Raw genomic sequence first — 16,995 nt, 5'->3', positions numbered from 1 at the left:
AGGCACTCATCCTGGCCGCCCAGGAACAGGCCCTAAACACCAGAGCAATAGAGGCTCAGATCTACCACCCCAGACAAGACCCAAGGTGTAAGTTGTGCAAGGAGGCCCCTGAGACAGTCCACCACATAACAGCAGGGTGCAAGATGCTGGCAGGGAAAGCATACATGGAACGTCATAACCAAGTGGCTGGCATAGTGTACAGAAACGTCTGTGCAGAATATGGACTGGAAGCTCCGAGATCAAAGTGGGGAACACCCCCAAAGGTAGTGGAGAATGACCGAGCTAAGATCCTGTTGGACTTCCAGATCCAGACAGAGAAAATGGTAATGGCGAACCAACCGGACATTGTGGTGGTGGGTAAACAACAGAGGAAAGCAGTTGTGGTGGATGTAGCAATACCGAGTGATTGCAACATCAGGAAAAAGGAGCACGAGAAACTGGAGAAATACCAGGGCCTTATTATTGTATGTGTAATATTATAGTATATATTCTGTACATATTTGTGGAACCTTCTTCTTAATTTTTTTACTAAAAGAATTAAACTGGAAACAAAAAGCAAAGAAAAAGCATAATTTGCATTTGGCGTGTACAGTCATTCAACCCTGGCTTCATAATAATAATAATAATAATAATAAAATAAAGAAGAACTACAATTTTGAGAGGTCTTTACAGAGGCCTGCAGTGCTCAGGCCTAATATAGTCTGGAAACACTGTTTTTCCTCACTCTGTTATTTACCCCATACTTATGCAGAAAAGAAAAATACTAAAAACAAATTCCATACATTTCCAGACTGCATAAAAACACTGAGGGTTCCAAAAACCTTTAGATAAAATGTTTAGTGGCGTGTTGCTGCTAATGTTTGTGTTTTCTGACCTCAGAATAAAACTGAACCTGGGAGCTTCTTGAATGTCCAGGTCATAAGCAAAGAAGAAGTCTTTCTGGTTGGAACCACAGATATACAGACCCGAGTTGTTGGGTCTAGCTCTGAAGATTAGCAGGCTGAAGAGCCGAATGGAGAACCGACTCTGCAGGTTGCCACTGTGAGGGACCTGACTTGAGTCACTCAACTTGTTGCCTTGGTGATCTGTCAGGACTTTGGTCTTGTCCGAGCAAGCCTCATGTTTCCGGAAGAACCACACAACAGATTGGACCTGAAGCAAAAAGAATGAAAATATTTTTGCTAATAGTCAAATAAATAAACACAAAGACAAAAACATTATCACCCTTTCAACAGGGAGGGAATAACAAAGGTTCCTAGGAATAAAACATAAATACCTTTTTATGGCAATGTTCTCTTGATTATTGACCAAGTACTGTATGTTCATCTTATTTAAAAAATCTCAGATAGAGAGCATTTAAGTAAAATCATTGTCAAGAAAAATCTCATAAAACATGAAGATATTCTCTGGACAACATTTATAAAATCAATATTAAAACTGATTCACTGAGGGTACGAATCCATGTATCATTTGTTCTGTCGATTTTCAATTGAAAATCAAAAATCAAATAATTAAAAAAAACTGTACTGGTTATTTTGTTTTTCATTATAACACCAAAAATGAAAAAAAACACCTGGTTTTTCATATTTCACTTTTAGGCTAAGATCAAAAACACGAAATCGAAAAAACGGGCAGGAGAACAGAATTTGATTTTAAATTTTTTTTGGTCTGGTTTAGGTGACCTGGAAGTGGCTCTATGCGGCAGTTGAGTAATGTAGTGGATACTATGGCGGCACTAGAACCACTGATCGGGGACATGTTTACCAGTGGTTTGATCCTTGAGACAATACGCAAGTCTCCATGGCTGATGGGTCTGACTGGATTATCCAGTCCTGATCGATTGATGTTAAACAAACATAAATATGTAGACGCCTCATTACATCCTGGAGCACATCCGCCGTCGCTGCCATGTTGGACGGATCTCTCCTCTCTCTAAGAGCCAACAGGAGTAAACACAGAGCGAGTAGCTATGACCGGATTTTACATCACATGGGATTACCTTTCACATGTAAGATCAATAATTCACATGAACAATAATTTTGGTTACTTGAACATCTATAATATTGTGTCATCGTAGCTAACGCTGTCTATTGGAGCTGACGTGTCAGCGCGGCCGCCATCTTGGCTGGGTCCCTCATGCGTCCCCCAGTGCATTTCTTTGTACTGGGGAAGCTGTATGTCCAACTAAAATAATCAGAACTCTCTGAGTCTTTACCCGATTTTCACACAGTTTGGTCTGTTACAAACAGCAGAGATGTAGTTATGATACGAATACTTTCACACATTAAAAATATGTGATATCATGCTAAAATACTTTGTTTTATGCTCTTTAACAAAGACAGACATATAGTATGGCATATTAATAAATGTATATTTCAATACACTTATATATTTATCATATTACTTATCACATACTTATCATGTTTTAATTAAGAAACAAGTTTGATTGTTCATTTCAATTTATTTCACTCTGTCACACATATACACTCCTGATCAAAATCTTAAGACCAGTCAAAAAATTGCAAGAATTTGCATTTTGCACTATTGGATCTTAAGAAGGTTCTAAGTAGAGCTTCACAATGATAAAAGAATAAATTAGCGTAAGAGACAAAAACTTTTGAGCGGGGAATTAATTGAAAATTGCATTTACACTCAAACATGATTTTTTCAGCTGATCAAAAGTTTAAGACCATAGCTCATAGCCCTGCTTGTAACTAGGGCTGGAGAGCTGAGGTTCACTTTTAGGGAGATGTTGGGAAAGGTCCAGTGGAAGCTCTCTGGAGCTTTCCTTCAGGTTTCTGTGTTCCTTAAATATAAGACACATAATACTGTAAAATAACTTTATTAAAAACAACTTGAAAAGATTTTAGTATCCCACAATATGTTGTAATACACAATACATCACTAAATCCTGTCATAGTCTGCACTTTGGGTGTTGTCAGGATTTTGGTTTTTACAGTCTGTCTTCATGTTTAATTTAGAGTTTGTGGTTCATGTTTTATTTTTAGTTTTCTGTGTGGGCCTGAGTTTAGTTCTGTCTTTGTCCCTCGTGTCTGTGTTTATGTAATCATCCACTTCTCCCCAGTTGTCATCCGTTTACCTGCCACACCCACCTCCACCTGTCTGCAATTATTACCTCTCACCTGTGCCCACTTACCTAATCTTCCTTTGTGCTTAAAACCTGGTCTCTTTCTCCACCTCCCTGCTGGATCATTGTTCGTTGGTGCTCTGTTCTCGTTTCCTTGCCTGTTTTTCCCCCTGGTCCAGTTTCTGTTGTTTTTGCCCTTGCCTTGGTTCTGGATTTGGTTTATGTTTTTGTTTTGTTGCCTCATCAGCTTTTGTTTTTGATTTAATAAATTAGTTTTCTTTTAGCTATAAGTTTGAGTCTGCTCTCTGGGTTCACCTCCGTTGCCACCACCGATCCTGACAGATGTCTGTTTCGGGTTTTCTGTTCTCCCTCGCCCCTGCTGCCTTACTCCTTTTCCGCATGTTTTCAATCCAGCCAATCACTCCTTGATTATTTAATCACCCCTCCTTCAGTCACTGGTGTCAGTTCCTTAGGTTGTTTTGTTGTTGTCATTCCGCCCATCCTGTGTTCATCATTAAAGAAGATTTCAAACTGCCTGCTGCCTTTTGGTCCAACTTACCACCTCATACCTTGACAGAAGGAACTGACCAGACTGGTGGCGGCCCCGCTGGCAAAATCTCCGGAGTCGCCTGCACCACCAGCAAGGTCTCCAATGTCTCCTGCACCGCCGACTAAATCTCCGGTGTCTCCTGTGCCGCCGGCAAAGTCTCCAATGTCTCCTGCACCGCCGACTAAATCTCCGGTGTCTCCTGTGCCGCCGGCAAAGTCTCCAATGTCTTCGGCACCGCCGGCAAAGTCTCCAATGTCTCCTGCACCGCTGACTAAATCTCCAGTGTCTCCTGCGCCGCCGGCAAAGTCTCTAATGTCTCCAGCACCACCTCCAAGGTCTCCGTGTCTCTAGTGCCGCCACCGGCCATGTCTCCAGTGCCAGTCCAGGACGCCTCAGCATCTCCGGCGGATCAGGCTGATCCTCTCCTTCAAGGGATCCGCCGGCTGTGCGGCTGACGGCAAAAGACTGTTTTTTGGGGTTTCTTCCCTGTGCCTCCTATTGGGGGATTTTGTTTTTTTCATCCTGAGTGGGGTTGTTTTTTGTTTGGGACTCAGGTCTTCCTTTTCTTTGGGTGTCTGGCATCTGCTCTTTCGAGGGCACTGTCACAGTCTGCACTTTTGGGCTCTGTTTCGGGTTTTCTGTTCTCCATTGCCCCTGCTGCCTTGCTCCTTTTCCGCACCTGTTTTCCATCCAGCCAATCACTCCTCAATTATTTAATCACCCCTCCTTCAGTCACTGGTGTCAGTTCCTTAGATTGTTATGTTCTTGTGTTGTTGTCGATCCGTCCATGCTGTGTGCGTCATTAAAGAAGATTTCACACTGCCCGCTGCCATTTGGCTGCCTTGACAATTCCTAAACATGCAGAAAGAACTAACAGGTAAAAACAGGTTTAACAAAGTATGATATTAACTTTAGTTTTAAAAATGAATCATAGACATTTCTGTTAACATGTACAGTAAAAAAACTCCTCCTCTTTGGAGATGAGATGGGAAGTTGAAGACAGATGGGGTCACAGCATCTCTGAGCCAGTCCTGTTGAAGTCCTCTGGTTTGAAATGTTCACTAAAGAGCTGAGACGACTCTGTAGCAACAAAACCCTCCCTTCTTACTGCAACTTCCCATTGCATCCTTAAAACTGTGTTACTGGGAAACCTTCAAAATGTGAAGAAAAACAGAAAGAGGTAATGAGAGAGAGCACCAGTTCCTCCTGTTAGCATTTTGCTGTTTGCCAAATAATGCTAACTACTATGTTATAAATGACATAATGTTATAAATGGTCAAATAACCAAAATTATTGTTCAGTCCTACATGTGAAAGGTAATCCCACATGATATAAAATCCGGTTATAGCTGCTTGCTGTGTGTTTACTCCTGTTGGCTCTTAGAGAGAGGAGAGATCCGTCCAACATGGCAGCAACACCGGATGCGCTCCAACACATAATGAGGCACTACATATTTATGTCTGTCACAGACCGATTGACAACAAGTACCGATCGTTGAAGGTCATACAAACTGGTTGCTATTACAACAACGTAGCCTGCCTACTCTGATGCTAGATTCAGTTTTGATTCAGTACAGCAAATCATGCAATTAGGATTTTCATTTTAAGATATCGTTTTAGTAGAGCAAATCTGTTCTGGCACATGTAGGTAGCCATCTTCTCTATATGGTATGCCTGATATGTCATAACAGAATAAATGAAAAAATATATTTTAATGCAGTACCTCCTACATAAACATGTCTAGAGTATAAATTCATCACATCACAGGTCCATATAAAGCTTTATTCATTAAACTATATGCATTAAGTATTTCATTACAATATAGAGTATAGGCAGAGAAGACGACTAAATGTTAGAAGTTGAGGAAGGAAAAATGTTGTGAGGAGATCAGAAATGAGCTGTTAAAAGCTCTGGGTGGTAAGAAAGACCCTCCAGATGACTGGGCTAGAGTGATTAGAAAGTCAGGCAGAAAGGTACTTGCTATGTCATTTGGACAAAGAAAAGATGATACGGAAACCTAGTGGTGAAATAGTGAAGTGCAGGAAGTTTTCCAGAGGATGAGATTAGCCAGGAAGGAATGGGACAGTGAGAAGACTGAAGAGAGTAGACAGGAGTATCAGGCGATGCAACATAAGGCAAAGAGGGAGGTTAGCAAAGGCAAGACAGTAGGTGTATGATGAGTTGTGCAAGAAATAGATTCAATGTGGAGGTGGGAGTGCATCAAGGATCGGCTCTGAGGCCTTCTTTCACTTAACAGAACTTTATTAAAGTATTATATTTACCATACAACATCTCTTTTGTTTAATTATGAAAATAAAATCTTTTTTCTTTTTCTTTAATGCATAAAGCTTTTTTGAGTATTTGATTTGATACGTTTATACTTTAGATATGTTTCTGTAGGAGAATATATATATTATATATTAAAAAATTGAAGCAGAAAGAGCTGTTCATCTGTTTATTAAATGGTGGGAGACACCCCCTCTTCTTGCTTAAGTGGTTTAGCCTGGATCAGAACAGACAATGAGAAGAGGCATGATTCCGACAGCCAGGGACATTAACAGGCGAAATCTGTGCATCAAGCAACGCATAAACAACGTGTAAAGTATGTCATGTCATATGAAAAGTTACTGATACAGCTCATTTTCCCACAAAAGCAGCTTTAATGATACAATTTTAGCTTTTTTGAAGTGTGCTTCTGTGAAAAACTTATCAACAATTAATATCTTACCTGTTGTAGACAGTTCAGTTATTTCAGCTAAAGATCAAGCTCGTCTGGCTCCTCGCAGTGGTCCTACTGCCATTTGCAGAAATACACCACTTCTGGTCAGAAACAACCAGAGCCAGGAGGAATATCTTAGCAGTGTCAATCACGCTTATGCGCTGCTCACACCCTTCCCCTGCAATGTTGTTCAAGATCAAGACTGCCAGTGTGCTGCAGCTGTGCTAATGGCAGAGAAACAATCTAACATTACAGGAAAACTGCTAATTTCTCGAGTGGCTCAAAAATAAATGCATGTAAAAAGAAGAAGACCCATGATGTCAATGGTGGCCCTGCTTACTAGCCTGCATGTTCACGGCAGGCTCTGCTGTGGGAGGAGGAGCTGAGGAGGGAGGGCTGAGAAAGGGGGAGGGATCTGTAAGGTGTGCTTGTTCAAATTTTTAGGCTAAGTTCACCGTTTTCTCAGAACTTCCTACTGCAGCTTTAACCAGGAAAATCCCAACTTATGGTTTGGCGATTTAGTGAAAAGATGCTGGCTGAAGAGTCTCCTGACGAACTTTTTAAAAATAACTTTAAAAGCCAGAGTTTTACACATATATCATATGTCATACTGACAAAAGCCTCACAACGGTTTAATTGCCAGCCATAATACTAAATCACAAAGACATTTCACTTCGACCAGACGAGCATATAGCATAGCTAGCAAGTTAGCAACAATGGCAGCTGCAGCTTCCAACGCAGACTTACTTGGCAAAAGTAAACAAGGAGATCCTGTCATCATGCCTCAACTAATCACAGAACTATCCAAGCAACAGAGCAACTTTAAGGAAGATGTGGCCACACTAATCCAAGAGTCAATTTGGCCTCTGCAAGCTTTAGTGGATAGGCTAAAGGATGAAGTTAGCTCTTTTCAGGGCCAACTGGTTGAAGCAGAAACCCTGGCGGGTTATAACTTTTAATTTATTTGTGAAGCTGAAGCTAGGGTCAAAATGCAATCCTGCTGCAAAATCTGTAAAAATAGATCTTGCAGAACCAACTTATGCATCCTGAATTTACCTGAAGGAAGTGAAGATGGCCATGATCCTATCAACTTTATCTCAGAGTTGCTGAAGGAAGTCATGGGGAATAGCATGTTCTTGTTTCCCCCAGAACTGGAGTGAGCACATCGCACAGCCAGATCCAAGCCTACAGCAGGACGATCCCTGTGGCCCTTTATCCTGGATTTTCATTGGTACTGGGAGAAGGATGCCGCCTTGAGTTGGTGCAAGCAGAATAAATTAAAATATAAGGGGACCACTCTGAGAATATACCCAGACTTTAGCAGCACTCTAGCTAAAAAAAGATCAGCATTTAACAGCGTTAAACTGGCACTTTACCAGAGGGGAGTGCCATTCCATCTACTTTTCCCAGTCTGACTCAGAGTTAAATTTGACAAAGAAAGTCACCTATTGTACAGAGAGAAGCGCAGCGATATGGATGTAAAGCACGTTGGGCTAATGTGTGCCTGTTTTTTTTGTATGCTCTAAAAGACGGACAGTAAAAGTTTATCGACAACCCATGCATGCCTCGACGTCTCTATTGTTTGGGTGTGCAACAATTGCCATGTTGCAAAATAACCATCTCCCCACAGACTTGCCATGACCGTAGAAGAAATGACTGTGACTCGCCTTGTGGCAGCTGTGCACTCTGCGCTCAAGAGTTGTCCTCAAAAATAATAAAGAAATAGATGACAGAGTGCCCTTGGCTATTGGAACTGAGGGTAGAAAGATGAAAGTTCTTTTTCAAACACGGGTATCCACCCACACATCTGTGAGGAAGGTTTGATTATTTATGCTGTTCTTTAGATCACTGTCATTAATGGGGGTTTTTTTCTTTTATATTATAATTTATATATCTTTTTTGAAATTCTCTAAACACTTAATAGAAGGGCCGGAAAAATAATAATTCTAGGTTAAGGGTCTATATTTTAGTGGCTCAGCTGTTAACTTCAACAGTGAATCTGGGCCACTGACCAGATTAATATTTTGGTTAATTATGATATTGGTATGATTAAGATGCTGACCCGAAGAACAGCACAATTGCATATATAAGCCATTGTTTGTAGTCATTGTTACTGGTTCGACTTATTGACTAATAGTATTACTCCTGCATGCCAAGTCATAGGAAGCCCTCCCAAGCTGGTTGATTAATGAGAAGATGGCCTATCAAAAGATCTACAAAAAAGGGACTGCAGTTAGCTTCAGTTGGGGAAGCAAAAGCACAGTTAGGATGTGTTCTAATTGGGTTCAGGTTTTGAGCTGTAATATTGGGTTTACCTTGAGATGAGGTCACTGGGTAATGGCATCTACAAAATTGAGCAAGTATGACTGACTTTTTTTATCATCATTATTTTAATTGCTTTATTCACACACACACACACACATAAAATCATGTTGCATTATACAACTAAATAAATACAGTACGTGATATCTGGTCTCCAAAGAAGCTAATTAAAGCTTCTAGAAGGAGCCTGGTCACAAAGAAATTTCATACAGTATTAAAACATATCTAAATTTTAACATTATATAAACAACATACAACCACCTAAAAAAAACAACAAAAAAATAAAAATAAAAACACAAAACTAATGAGTGATTTACCCTTACTAGTGACCATAAATACATAAACAAAGTAATTTCAACAATAATTGTTTTTTACAGAGCAGCTTTTCATTTGAATTTCTTTGCGGACTACTAATAAAAGGCAGCTCTAAACAGATGAGTTTTCAGCCTTGATTTAAAGGAATTTAGTGTTTCAGCTGTTTTGCAGTTTTCTGGGAGTTTGTTCCAGATTGATGGTGCATAGAAACTGAAAGCTGCTTCTCCATGTTTGGTTCTGGTTCTGGGGATATAAAGTAGACCAGAACCAGAAGACCTGAGTGTTCTGGAGGGTTGATACGACGATAATAAGTCTTTAATGTATTGTGATGCTAGACCGTTCAGTGATTTATAAACTAATAGAAGTATTTTAAAGTCTATTCTCTGAGCTATAGGGAGCCATTGTAGGGACTTTAAAACCGGGGGGATGTGGTCTACTTTTCTTAGTGAGAACATGAGCAGCAGCTGCAGCTGCAGCTGTCTGATTGATTTTTTAGGCAGACCTGTGAAGACACTGTTGCAGTAATCGAGACGACTACTGAGAAGTTTATTCCCTGTTTCATAACAGTGCTGTGGCTCACAGATAGGAACTAACTCCATAAGTCTATAGTTTGTTTTATTTACAATTTCAAACATAAAACAAGTGTTGTGATACATATTTAATTCAGTCAACCGAAGTATACCAAAATGATAAAATAAACTGAATGTGGATATTTGGACCAAGACACGGGTCTAATTAATTTCTTTTGAAGGCCTACAAGTTTCCGTAAATAACTTGGATAAGTATTACACCATATAAAGTTACAATAATTAAAATGTGGCTCGATTAGAGTTTTATACATCGTTAAAAGTGTGGATAAAGGGAAGTTGTATCTTAATTTAAAAAACAAACCAACATATTTAGACAATTTTGTTAGAAGTAATTTAAAATTTAATGATTCATCTATATGGACCCCAAGAAACTTAGTGAAACTTACTCTGTTTAATTTCTCATTTTCAATTTTCAAGATTATCTGGTTAATTAAAGGTATATGTTTATTGGATTTAAAAAGGATAAAACTTGTTTTATTGATATTAGGCTCTAACTTATTACATTTTAACCAATTAATAACTTTTTGCAGTTCTTCATTTACTATTTACTCCAATCTGGACAAATTTGAATGGGAAAAAAAACAAATTAGTATCATCAGAAAACATGACTTACTGAAATATTTTGGAGGAGTTTACAAAGTCATTAATATAGATAATAAAAAGTAATGGACCCAAGATAGAGCCTTGGGGAACCCCATAGTTCATAGCCTGAATTTGAGATTTGACATGATTTATAACTACATAGTTTTTTTCTGTCAGTAAGATAACTATTAAACCAAACGTATGCCATTCCTCGAATCCCATAATGGTAAAGTTTATCCAAGAGTATATCAAAATCAACTATATCGAAAGCCTTTGATAGGTCCAAAAAAATACCAACACCGTTATTGCCCTGTTCAACAGTTTCGACTATTTTTTTAATAAGATTCAGAATAGCCAAACAAGTAGAACTCTTATCTAGCAGCAGTGCAAGAATGGGAGGTTCAGCAGTACACTTTACTAGCTGGCATGTGAAAGGCATGAGAGGGATGGTGAAATTGGTCAAAATTTTTATCCACCATAAAAAATTAAAAACAAAACAGTATTTGTACAAGAAATACACTTGGTAACTACAGATCATATGAAACTTAAAAAGTGTTGGATTGGACAAGTTTACTATTCACATTTCAATACGAAGGCAAGAGGAAAAGCAACAATAATACAAAAAAATGTACAGTTTGCGCTGAACAAGTCCGTATTATGGTAAATAGTAAATGGCCTGCACTTGTTTATTACTTTATCAAGTCCGGGGATTCCAAAGCACTTTACAATACAATCAGTCATCCACCCATTCATCCACACATTCATACACTGATGATGATAAGCTTTACTTCAGCCACAGCTGCCATGTGGGAGACTGACAGATTGGCACCACCGGGCCCCCTGACCACCACCACTGGCAAGGCAGGTGAAGTGTCTTGCCCAAGGACACAGTGGCTGAGACAGCTGGAGAGGGGGTTCGAACAAGCAACCTGCCAGTTATAGGACGAACTCCTATCTATTATATTAGACCCAAAGGGCTGATTTGTCATTGTGTCTGGCTCCCTCCAAGTTACACTCGCTTGTATTTATTCTCCTGATTATGCTAATTTTGTATCCAGGCTATTCTCTGTTTCACCCAACACAAACTCTCACTGTGTGATCTTGGGCAGTGACATAAACTATATAATGGATCCGACCTTAGACTGATTCAGATCCAAATCTGTGTCTCCATCCAAGATGGTCTATGCCCTGTCAACATTTATGAAAGAGGCAGGCTGTATGGATACGTGGTGTTTTCTTTTTCCACATAGTAGACATCATTTTTCTCACATGCACATCAATCATATTCAAAAAAATTATTATTTTTTAAAGAGATAAAACCCTGCTATCCTTTGTTAAGAAAAGCAAATATTCTGCCATTGTGGAGTCCAACCACTCGCCAGTGTTACTTGATTTAGGCTTCCTACTTAATCAAACTCAGTCTCCCAACTGCAGATTTGACTCAGCTTTGCTGGAAAAAAAAAACTTTTGTAAAATGACATCCACCGCAAAAGATAATTTTTTGCTGGACAATAAATTTGACCTTCTAGACACTGAAAGCGGTAATTAGGGGTGAAATAATATCTTACACAGCAGCACGCAACAAACTGAGTTAATTAAGGTAAAAAAGGGTAACATAAACTAGACTAGGATTTAAGAACCTCAGCTGAACAGACTAAGATAAACTATACCTTTGCTAATGCTAATTTAACTAAAGTTACAGTCAATTCAACTATGTTAATGAGACACTGGAGGAGTGAGGGAAGGAGCAACGGGGGTGTGTGGAGGGAGGGAGGAATGGGGAGGGTGCCAACGAAGACAGTGAGTTGAGGGGGAGGTGAGCCCATGAGCACTGTCCCAGACTGCCCTCCCTGCCATAGTGCTGATAGTGATTTTTATCAGATGGCCTTGGGAGAGCTCCGGCACAGCTCTACAGGTGTCCTGGGGGAGGGGAACTGATGAGAGCAGAGCATCAAGTATACATAACACCCACGAGAATTTTGAGATAGACAGCCTTCCTAGGCCGACTCAGTGGAGCCAGATTCAGACAGCAAAATTGTTTAGGTCAGAAGAAAATAGCGTTGATAATCCTTTGTTCATAATAATAATAAAAATGATTCTAAATGATCAAATGAATTCAGTTTAATACAAAAATAACATATGTATGACAATATGACATATCTTCACGTTTCATTACACTCATTGAAGAAAATTTTGCTTTTGTTCTGAGGATGGAATGGATTTGTTGAGGATTGAAATTGTAGACAAAATTAATGTAAGAGGTCACGTGCTCCAGTCAGCTGGCATTTTTAGCTAAATCAAATTCGTTGATGTAAGGATCTGAGTTTTTGTCTCCGCCCTGTGTGCAGCGCCATTAACTCTTCCTCCACAGCTGAAGCAGATTCCACCTGAGGAGCAGCACCTGCATATAAGCTTCCGGCTGGTTCCAGATCTTCACTGGAGCATCGCGCCTTATAGGTTGTGCTGCCCTACTCTATGGTTTACCTTTTGCTGCCTGGAACTTACCTCTGGAACTTACCTGGTGAACTTACCTGCTCCTGGATTTCTGGACGGCCCTCTTGGAAATTCCTCTGGATTGCCTGCTTCGCTCCTGTGCCACGCCGCCTCCTCGAACCTGTAAGACAAAACTATTACTCTCAGCATCATTTACTGCTCAATCTAAACTAACCCTGTCCCTGAGACTCACCTGGCTCCTCCTTGCTGTTGCACATCCTCCTGGTCGACCTTCACTGTACATTCTCTCACTGTAAATAAAACCACTTACCTTTTACTCTTCCTCTGTGTCTGGTTTTCGGTGCCGCTCATACGCCGAACTCTCAATTATGTCAGTTGACATGAATAATAGCATTGTTATATAGCATTCATTATGTTGTGGTTTCATTCATACTTTCTTTATTATTTTTCTGTAATTACCTCTGCCAAGGAGGTCACGTTTTAGGTAGCATCTGTTTGTTTGTCTGTAAAGATGACTCAAAAATATATGAATGGATTTTCAGGACATTTTCAGGAAATGTCAAACATGGTACAAGGAACAAGTGATTAACTTTTGGTGGTGATCCAGTCAAAGTTCAAGGTCAAAGATCAATCTCACAGATTAATTTTAGCTCCAACTCTGCATCTATATAACAGGAATGTTAAATTCCACAGCTGGATACCTCATGTGTCAAAGAAGATCACCGTTGATTTCAAGTTGATGGGCTAAAAGGTCAAGGTCACAGATGACCTTATGCTCTAACTATGCAATCATGTAATGGAGGAAAATTAAACTGCACAGCTGGACACCTCTTACGTCAAGGGTGATTACAATGGGCTAAAAGTTCAACATCACAGTTGACCTAGTGCTTTAACTATGCAACACTGTAATGTCGAACTGCACAGCTAAACACCTCATGGGTCAAAGACAATGCCTGTTGATTTCAAGCTTCATGGGGTTTAAAGGTAACCCTTTTGTTAAAAACTTGTCTATGCTCCTACACATGACCCTTGTTTTCAGTTGCGTCAGTTTTCAGTTTGTTTGTCTTTTAGCAAGACCACATACAACCAGACCAGATTTGGATGAAATTCTCAGGAAGCGTTGGCATTGTCACAAAAAGCAATGGATTAAATTTTGCTGGTTACCCAGATCACACTATTTTTCTATCATTCTATCATTCTATGGCCTTGGCAGATGTTATTAGATGTTATTAGAACTCTGAGTTCTTCAAGCTATTAATTCATGTTAAGATTCACTATATTTAAATTTGATCTATTTTCACATGTTGGGGTAGCATTTTTTACAGTGTAATGCATTGAGAAAAATGGGGCCAATTATTTATTTTATTTTTTTTCATTCAGCACCATCATGAAGAAATCCAAAGTAGACCTCATAAATAGTTACGGAGAAGGATTTGACCAAGATTCATTACTTTTCAAAAATGGACCAAACTTCTGAAAGGTTTTCTTCAGTTTCATTTATTCTACATACCTGGATAAAAAGGACCACTGACACTGCAAAAATCTGAAGTAAATCTATGAAAAAAAATTGTACGCAATTTGTCTACACTTAGTACAAGGATTTCAGATTTTAAAGTTTGCCCAGTACCTCTACATTTAGTCAGATGGCATTTGAAATGGGGCTTTTGATGGATATCCAAGTTGATGAAACATTGATTAGTAATAACATAGCTTTAAGTTGGGATGCTGCTACCCTAAATGGAAAACATGTCAATGAAGTTCATGCCAATTTACCTTGTGTGCCACCCCTTGGTCTTATTATTCTGATTGATGTATTGGCTGGGGATGCTACATCTGATTATACACAACATATCAAGGAGTTTAAAGAAGATGCTACAGACACCTTCACAAAGTGCTTTAAGCAGGATAAACTGAAGCTCCATCAGATGGTCATTAACCATTTAAAGAACTTACTTATTGATCATGTGGCAGTTAATCATTGTGTTTCTGAACAACTGATGAAGGATTTCGATACATACATTTTTTAATTGAATTGCAATATACACCCATTTGATGGCATTGGTAGCTAGTGTAGTTCTGTTCTGAAGGAGTGTAACTCTGAATTTGGTATCAAAAGTTCAACATTTGAAAAGTCATGCAAGACAACCAATCTTGTTTATGTGGTTAATAAAATGACAAAGGTGGCCCTTGGAATTTAAAATTGTACACAAAGCCATTTAGGAAGCTAAGAGGGAAAATAGCTGTAAAACATGGCTGAAAAATATATCCAAGTTCAAAATAAACCTGAAACAATGGTTCCTAACAATAGTTTCTTTAGTTTGCCACTCTTAATTAGTACTTTGCTACTTTTAGCTATTAGCTATCTTAATACTAACTTTAGCTTTTAGCTATCATAGCTATTTTTGGCTTCTAGCTAGCATTTTGCTTTTTTGTTTGTGTTCTGCTTCTGTTAGCTTTAAAAACTCAGTTTCCATTTCTTCAACAAATGTCAGCCATTTAACACTCAGTATTCAACTGTATTTTTGCAGAAAATGCTATTTATCTAGTTGTCCATAACTTTTCCACAGGAATCTATATCAAAATAAATTATTAATCCCCTTAAATTACATTACCTCTTGAGGTTTGCAGTGGCAGGGTAGCTCCACGGTGACTCCTGCCAGGTACGCAGTGTTTCTGAAGGTCAGAAAGGCAGGACAGGCTCTGTTAGCAAACACATCCTGTTTATCCTCAGGAGCCTCGAAGCTCCACGCTGCTGAGTACAGCAAGAGGACAACAGACAAATATGTCAACAACATTTAGCTTTTGAAAAAGGAAATTTTTACAAAGTTACAAATTTTCAAAATCTACAAAATTTAAAATCTGTGTCTCTCTCTTCACATTTAGGATATTAAGAATGAAACTCAGGCATGTTTACTTTTAAAATATGGAATCTGTTGAAATAGTTAAAACCGTTTTTAATCCAAACATTTTGAACCCACACACTTTCCAGCTATGAAGTCAAACATCCCTGAGATGCTTCTTTCTATTCAGAACACACCTTGTTGCTTTTAATTTAAACTATCCCTGGAATTTACAAAAAATAAAACAAAATCAAATCAACATTTTTTCAACATTTTTGTTTTTATGGAACTCAGACTTTAGCTTGACCTCTGATTGCCATGGTAACAACTAACCTTATTCTTTACTTAAACCAGGGCTGGTTGACATGTTCTTTCTTTCATTTATTCACTACATCATGGTCACTACTCAGTAGATTACATAGGGTATAGGAGACAGCTCGGTCTTTTTAAATTTTGCTCGGGTTTCCCCTACATGTAATTGATCGTGGCGCACTGCCACGGTACAATAAAGGCCACCACAGCTTCAGAAAAAACGGTTTATATAGCCTATATTTGTGCACTTGTACTAATCATAAATCATAGAATTGAAATGAAAATATCATGAAACGTTAAAATTTACTTTATTTTAAAAAGCCAACACTGCTGGCTCCTGCCTGTATGGCTGCAAAGCTAGCTATTGTGCAGTACCGCTCTGTGAAACTAGAGACGAGTTGACAGTCAAAAGTATAGGGAGAGAAAAGGTGAAAGAAAGGTACCTAAGGAAGGTTAAGATAAATGCATTTTTAGTTCAAGTCTGTTAAAACCACCCTAATGTTAATGTATGTTGCATTTGAATGACAGTAAAGTAGTTAATGAATATAGCTTGGTCTTCATGCGTAATGTTTCAAATACATTTTTTGCCCTGTTGTCGCATCTCAGGCATACCATATAGAGAAGATGACTGCCTACATGTGCCAGAACAGATTTGCTTATTCAATAAGGATATCTCAAGATGAGAATCCTAATTGCATGATTTTCTTTATTAAATCAAGACTGAATCTGAATCTAGCATCAGAGTAGGCAGGCCACATTGTTGTAATAGCCACCTGTTTCTATGACCTTCAACAATCAGGACTGTTTGTGAATTGGTGCACGAAGGTGTGTGTGTCTGTGTGTATGGGGGTGGGTGTTTGGGGAAAGGGCATGTGTAACAGGGAGGCAGAATGACTGACTGCATATATATATATATATATATATATATATATATATATATATATAATTTCCTTCTCACCCTCCGCGGGTGGTCTTGTTTCATCCTCTGAGCTCGGGTCCTCTACCAGAGGCCTGGGAGCTTGAGGGTTCTGCGCAGTATCTTGACTGTGCCTAGAACTGCACATTTCTGGACAGAGATGTCTGATGTTGTTCCTGGGATCTGTTGTAGCCACTGCTCCAGTTTGGGGGTGACTGCCCTGAGGGCCACGATGACCACAGGCACCACTGTGGTCTTTACCTTCCAGGCCTTTTCCAGTTCCTCTCTGAGGCCCTGGTATTTCTCCA

The 16,995-nt window shown here is 39.2% G+C and overlaps 1 protein-coding gene across 1 annotated transcript in view; it reads right to left on the bottom strand.

Moving 5' to 3' along the window:
- Positions 1-15,414, bottom strand: part of LOC108247138 (Ig-like V-type domain-containing protein FAM187A) — a 25,984-nt gene extending 10,570 nt beyond the window's left edge. Inside the window, exons 1-2 of the mRNA XM_025010298.1 lie at positions 15,232-15,414; positions 887-1,152 (exon numbers count right to left, since the gene is read on the bottom strand). Of these exons, the coding sequence (XP_024866066.1) occupies positions 887-1,152; positions 15,232-15,414 (449 nt within the window). The remainder of the gene's footprint in view (positions 1-886; positions 1,153-15,231) is intronic.
- Between the last annotated feature and the right edge of the window lie 1,581 nt (positions 15,415-16,995).

The sequence above is a fragment of the Kryptolebias marmoratus genome, linkage group LG8, assembly GCF_001649575.2.
Source record: "Kryptolebias marmoratus isolate JLee-2015 linkage group LG8, ASM164957v2, whole genome shotgun sequence".
NCBI classification, from domain to species: Eukaryota; Metazoa; Chordata; class Actinopteri; order Cyprinodontiformes; family Rivulidae; genus Kryptolebias; species Kryptolebias marmoratus.
The sequence above is the reverse complement of the archived record's forward strand: the minus strand, read 5'-3'. Positions and strand labels throughout refer to the sequence as shown.